Here is a 6,960-nt window from a genome sequence, read left to right on the forward strand (position 1 = left end):
AGCTTCATCTCTAGTGCCGACCATTATTGACCCTGACAACATCCTGCCTCCTCCTCCATATGCCGCACGGTATGGATATTTTTATTTATTTATATAGTTATAAAAATTTTTGATTTCACTAACTTTTCTTAATTTTGATTTTAGGTGGTCGTTTCATATATCCCGTACTCATACGGCGCACAATGCTCTACGCATAATAAGGAACGTTTTGGACCGTATGCAGTTAAATGAGGTATATTGTTGTGATTTATTTTTTACTTTTAGTATTATAATTGATGCATATGTTCCAAGTATATTGATTGTTGTTATATGCTATTGTAGTTTATTTGGACTCCGTATAATAATATTGCCGTCGAGCTTGAGGCATTGCCCTATTATGCAATGCGCACAACGTGGAATATACGATGCCCATTGATCAATTATTCGCTGGTGGAGATGCATCACCCGGAGAGGGTTCTTCGCCAATTTGGCTATGTGCAAGACATCCCCCAAAACCCATTGATCAGTGAGCGTCGTTTACACTCAATAGATAGGCGAGGACGTCAGGACATGGACTGGGCAACGTTTCACGCGGACTACATTGCGAAATGGAACGATGTGCAATCAATGGTGGTGGAAGGACCCATTATTGAAGGTGGTTGTGATACCGTTCCTGACTATATGAACTGGTATCATCAAATTACTCGGGTCCAAATTTCACAAAATATATTGTCTACGAACACGCCGGGTTATCGACCGACTGACACCCGTGATTGGGAATATGTGGTAAGCACCTTCTAATTTATGTTATGTTCATTTATTTTAGCCAGTTGATTCTGCTTATAATTTGATTTTGTTTAACAGTATAATAGAATGGAGCAGCTGGTGATTGATTGTGAAAATGCCGGAGATGATCAGCAGTCGTTAAGAGATACTCGAGCGCGAGCGCGTACGATCGGACGTGAAATTATGAACTTTTCTAGTTCACGGTATCCAAATGTTCGAGTTAGACCGACGGACACAGCTCGTGTCAACGCATTATCAGAGGCTGGGCCGTCAAGTGGGCACTTGTCTACCCGGGCCTCGACGAGCTCGCAATGCGGGATTATGCACAAGTTCAAAATTCACCGGATCCCAATATTCTTCACCGTATACAGGCTCAAACCTCCCTTGATATGTCTTCTTATATGATTGTACACTGTAATAGTGAGGAATAAAATTTGACGCGTTAACCCCAAAATGCCGACCTGCCTGAATGGCATGTGAACATGGAATTCCATTTGCACCCCACTTGCCACACGAACACATACGATGCTTCAATTTGACGACATAAGTACGGGAGCCCTGCCCGGTCAAGCTCAATGTCACAACTGAGGCAGATTGTTGGCTATAGTCAAATTTCTGAACAATGTGACGTACTGCCTCTGCCTGTCGGGCTTCGAACAACTTGAACGCAAAATCAGCCCATTGTTGATTTGCAGTGATCATACGATTACACCGTGTAGAGCGCTGCAAGAAATACTGCACAGAGCGAGATAACGTTATTTGCACAATAGCCACAATTGGTAAGCGTCTCGCACCTTTTAATACTCCATTTATGCACTCGGACATGTTTGTAGTGAGGATGCCCGTTCTCCAACCACCATCATGCGCCAACGTCCATTGAGCCTTGTCAATTCTCCCAAGCCAGTCGTATGCTTCCTCGTTCAATGATTTGATCTCTTCCATGATTCTGTCAAATTTTCGAGGATTGCCTTCTGCCCCTGCTCTCCAGCACATATCCTTCAACTGGATGTTCTTGAATTTTGTGTTAAAATTTGAGCAGACGTGCCGTAAACAAAATCGATGTACTCCACGGGGAAATTTGAATGCAGGCACATAATTTACAGCATTGATCAAACCAGCATGCCTGTCTGAAATCAAACAAACTCGATCATCCTCTGACGGCAACAAATATTTGGAAAGCATTCGAAGGAACCAACGCCATGACTCAAGCGATTCTTCGTCTACGAGTGCAAACGCTAATGGCAGCACCTGCTGGTTTGCATCTAAAGTTACTGCTACCAGCATTTTGTGTTTGTACTTCGTGTACAAATGTGTTCCATCCACGCTTATAACATCACGACAATAACGATATCCCTCAATACATGGTCTGAATGCCCAGAAAACATAATTCAACATGTACCTGCCCGGGATGTCTGTTTCCAAATGCATCCACTCCACAACGGTTCCAGGATTCCATTTTTGCAATGCCGCCATATATTTGGGCAGCTTCTGAACAGAACTCTCCCAAGTGCCGTACACTTGTTCTCTAGCGGCTTTCAAAGCAAACCAGGCCTTATGATATGGGACTTCAAAGCCAAATTTATCTTTCACAATCTGCTGGACATGTTTTATATCACATGATGGATCTTGACGAACCATACCCAGCAAATGTGTTGCGATCATGCTCTTTCCTAAGTTACCGTGGTCAATGGAAATCTCATTCATCAGACATGTATGTGGACCGACATACCTGGTAACTTTAAATAATCCCATGTTCGATTTGAATATGGCCCTCAGCATCCAACAGCACCCAGTCTGTGTTTCGTATCTGCAGGCGACTTTCCATAATTTTTTGTTGCTCTGCACCACTCGGTATTCTCGTCGTGCAAATCGGACCGAGTAATCTTGTACACTTCCTTTCAAATGCTCCTTAGTTTTAAACAGCATTCCGAGGGCGAGCTCTCCGGTGTTTGAGTCATAAAAATTACCCCACCTGCCAGTAGGGATATCAATCGAGTCTGCAGGGACTTCTGGGTGTGTTGTGCTGAAAAATGGAACTTCTGGATATAGGTTCATTCTGTCGGGCACGGCAGGCACGTTCAAATCAAAATGCTCTTGTGCATTCTCACCAAGAACTTCCATCATAACAGGTATACTTACATCACCATCATCGTCATTATTTTGTTCAATCTGGTCTTCTAATTCGACCTCATCTGGTTCTGAGTCAGCTTGCTCAGTGTTCAACAAGCTATCAGCTTCAAGCTCGTCATCTTCATCATTATATTCAGATGAACCCGCATAATCCGATGAGCCATCATATGCATTTGTCCCTGCATATGATGATGGGCCTGCATACGACGATGGACCTGCATATGATGAGGGGCCTGCATACGACGATGGACCTGCATATGATGCGGGGCCTGCATACGATGATGGACCTGCATATGATGAGGGGCCTGCATACGATGATGGACCTGCATAATCTTCATTAAGACCAATCCGCCCCATTTCTTGTGTTACTACTGGTAAGCTCGGCAAATCTTGGGTTATCATAGACATATATGTTCCCCAATCACCAACAGCTGAGTCATCTGGTACAGCATCTTGCAGAACTTTCTCCGCTTCGACAAAAATATCAATCGACACATATCCATTCATCGGATTTAAAAAAAAATTCATATCACGATCCTTTTTAATTGCCAACAACATCTCATTCCTTTGGCCAAAATTAAATGTTATGTATTTAAAAAATATATTCAACTTAACATTATTCCTATCCATACCAATTTCTTCATACAAAATTAATTCTAACTCAGCAAATGTAGTACTACGAGAAATTTGCATGAATCCGAGTGGAGGACGATCATAACTTACAGAACCATTCGAATTAATTTGTTGACCTCCAAAATATATAACAATATCAACGGTATTTTGCTCCGCCATATCTTCAAAACAAAATAAACTACACATCAATAAATTATTTTTTCTAATATAACAAGATATTTAAAAGCAACAAATAACATAAAAATTTAATAAATAACTTACTAGATGCCTTTTTCTTGTAAATCTTCAAATAAAAAGTGAACAAATTTGAGAAGAATTGCGCGATATGGTGGAATATGAAATTTTCGATGACTGCTTTTTAGAGTTTATGCGGGATAAGAAATGAATGTTGAAGTTTTTGAAGCTGATGTTCGATTTTTCAATGTGAATGACTGAGGGAATGGAGTGTGATATATATAGCTGAAAAAACCGCGATAAACAACCGCGGTGTCAGAAAAATTATTTATCACCGCGCTAGCTTAACGCGGTGTCACAGACTGAAAAAGCAGAAAAGTTGATAATCACCGCGCTATGTTAGCGCGGTGTCAGGCGGCGAAAGTACAACGTGAAGAATGAGCCACCGCGGTACCTTACCACAGTGGCTCGTTGTTTTTTTTTTTTTTAAAATATTATAAGCCACCGCGGTTCATCACCGCGGTGGCATATAAAAAAATAATTTTTCTGTGTCACCGCGGTGAGCCACCGCGGTGACACAGAAAAAATAATTATTTTTATTGCCACCGCGGTTCATCACCGCGGTGGCTTATTAAAATATACATTTTTTTTTAAATCTTTGTCACCGCGGTAACTTACCGCGGTGACAAAAGAAAAGCTTTTTTTTTTTAAATTTTAAATTGTGGCACCGCGGTACGAAAACGCGGTGCCGCTCACTTTTCTGAAACTTTTCAAACAGCACCAAATCTCTAACTTTTTTTTTTTTTGGTATTATTTAAATAAATTTGCCGTGTAAAATGTAGTTTGCCAACTTACTTTGGGCCAATTAAAAAAATTATTACCATGAAAAGTTTGGATAAATCACATTCACGCCCCCTCAAATTAAATTTAATTATACAAATATTTTTTATTTTTTATCCTAATAATTGAATCCTACACCCCAAATTTAGTTGAGTTTTCATTTCTTGATAAACTAAGAAATTTATAAACAAACAAAATTATAACTCGAACAATACATATTAAACAATCGCTTCTATACCAAAAGTACTTTAAATTTTCATACTACTTGAATACGTATAGCATATTAGTTTGTATTTTTACTCTCCAAACAAGCATTCAACTAAATTTTCAAAATATATATATAGATTGGTTGATAGGCTGAACTTTCCTAGTATTATGTACAACTCTAAGTACAAAACCTGGATGAGTAATAAAATGGGATCATGGACATCAAATTTGGGGTAGTTCATAGATTAGGACACACAATTTGAAATTAGTGACACCATTATTCTTGTAAAAACAGAAGAATATTCCTATGTTTGGTACTTGGAAAAAATTCACCCTAGACAAGGATATATATATATATATAGCCTTTATTTTAGCAATATTTGTCCAATAAAAGAAGCAAGAATTGGGAATTGTGCTCCCTACTAGTGTGAAAAAGGGTGCATCCCAAAATAAGGTAGGTTTAGGTTGCTGTGAATTGTGATGGAAGTCTTAATGCTCACACCAGGGAACTGTAGTGTCATATTTGAGCGGGAAATGTCATTTCAAAATAGAAGGGCAAGTTTTCTTGAGCTAGTGTCCAGTGTTGAAACCATATATATATATATATAAGTGTTTGATATGTATAGATGAAATTTGCCGTTCACATACTATATGTCATTCTTTTAAGAAAATAAGAAACTTTTATGGTTTTTGTATAAATGTTTGTTTGTTTTATAATCACTGAGATGTATTTGAGAAACACACAAATCTCCATATAGTACAAATTTATAGGAAAATCCACAAAGACTAGTTCACAACACTATTTTGTCAAGAAATTTACACAAAGCATTTTTCTTCTTTCAATTAATTGTCAAAAGAAGCATTATTGGAAAAGAAAGCTAGGCATAGATAAGTTTTTATGTTAGTTCCATCTCTCTATAGACAAGGCTACTATCTATGCAACAAATTCCAACCTTAACTATCACACACTTGAAACAGAAAACAACCTTAACTCAGCCTCCTACCTAGAATTCAAACTCTTCTTGAACTTGAGAACAAGACCTTTGCATTCTAACACCACTAAAGCTACTCCTAGATGACATTACTTCATTCAACGAAAGCCGCCTCTTTGGGCCTAATTCGGGCCGTTGCTTGGGAGCGCTGTGGGACCTCAACTTCGCCCTGAAGGACTGTGTGTTCGCCATATAGCTCGGGTAGTTTGAGTACGGCCTAAACAAACTATCTGCACAAACGCTCTTGGCTGGTGTGGCCGGAGCGTTGGACCGGCCCGTGCAAGCAAATCTAGGGGTGCTTTGGGCCGTTGCGAACTTGTAATCTTCTTCTGTATATCCCCAATCGGAATCTTGAACGTGACGACAATCGGGGATTGGGAAATGATTTGGGAATGAGCATGGAAGAGGCGACGATGTCACTTGGTAGTATTGATCGTCTCCATACTCGGACATGCAAGTGCTCATTCGTCGTGATCTTGATTTGGGTCCGTAGGTGTCGATCTCCACGATTTTCGGGCTCTCGTCAAATGCGTTGAGATAGGGGTTGTAAGAAGCCGATATCCTTTTGCTATGGAACTGATCACTCCTAGCTTCATCAAACCTCTCCTGCAAATCCAACCAAGAAACCATCTTAAAATCAATGATTGTGGAGAAAATTCGAAACCCTTAAGAAGAGCCCGGAATTTGTTCTTACAATAGACTTTCTTACTCTCATTTCGGGCTGGAATCGATGCTCGTTGTTCGTGGAACGTCGGGCCCGCTGGGATCGAATAGCGGCTTGAGCCCGAATAAGAGCTTGCATGCTGTGGAGAGTTGCAGCAGCACGTTTTCTTACAAGGTAGCCTCTAACAAGGGCCTGCAATTTCACCAGCCCTTTTAGAGCTCGTAGTGCTTTTCGGGCCTGCCAAGAAATTCATCATCATTATATTTTCTCCAATTCTCAGATTGACCAGAAAAAATTCAAATATACAGACAAGAAAATTTAAAAATTAAAAAAAAAAAGCTAAAAATTAAATAATCCGAGCCCGAATTCTAGAAAATGATAATGAAGCCCGAAGAAACTAAATACAAAATCCTACTTACCAAAAATCCTCTAAACACAGTCTGAATCTTTACAGCAGCCCATCTCTCCCTGCCACCAGCAAACAGACCACCCCTTCCCTGACTGGTGAGCCTAACCACCGCCACCGCCGCCTGAGCGGCGGCAACAGCAGCACCC

General features: G+C 40.1%; 1 protein-coding gene across 1 annotated transcript in view; it reads right to left on the reverse strand.

The window, feature by feature from the left end:
* The window catches only part of LOC105163646 (protein IQ-DOMAIN 14-like), a 1,741-nt gene continuing 361 nt past the window's right edge, over nucleotides 5,581-6,960 (reverse strand). Inside the window, exons 1-3 of the mRNA XM_011082078.2 lie at nucleotides 6,825-6,960; nucleotides 6,436-6,642; nucleotides 5,581-6,347 (exon numbers count right to left, since the gene is read on the reverse strand). The exon at nucleotides 6,825-6,960 is cut by the window's right edge and continues 361 nt beyond it. Of these exons, the coding sequence (XP_011080380.1) occupies nucleotides 5,754-6,347; nucleotides 6,436-6,642; nucleotides 6,825-6,960 (937 nt within the window). The 3' untranslated portion in view covers nucleotides 5,581-5,753. The remainder of the gene's footprint in view (nucleotides 6,348-6,435; nucleotides 6,643-6,824) is intronic.

This window comes from Sesamum indicum, linkage group LG1 (genome assembly GCF_000512975.1).
Source record: "Sesamum indicum cultivar Zhongzhi No. 13 linkage group LG1, S_indicum_v1.0, whole genome shotgun sequence".
In the NCBI taxonomy this organism is placed as follows: Eukaryota; Viridiplantae; Streptophyta; class Magnoliopsida; order Lamiales; family Pedaliaceae; genus Sesamum; species Sesamum indicum.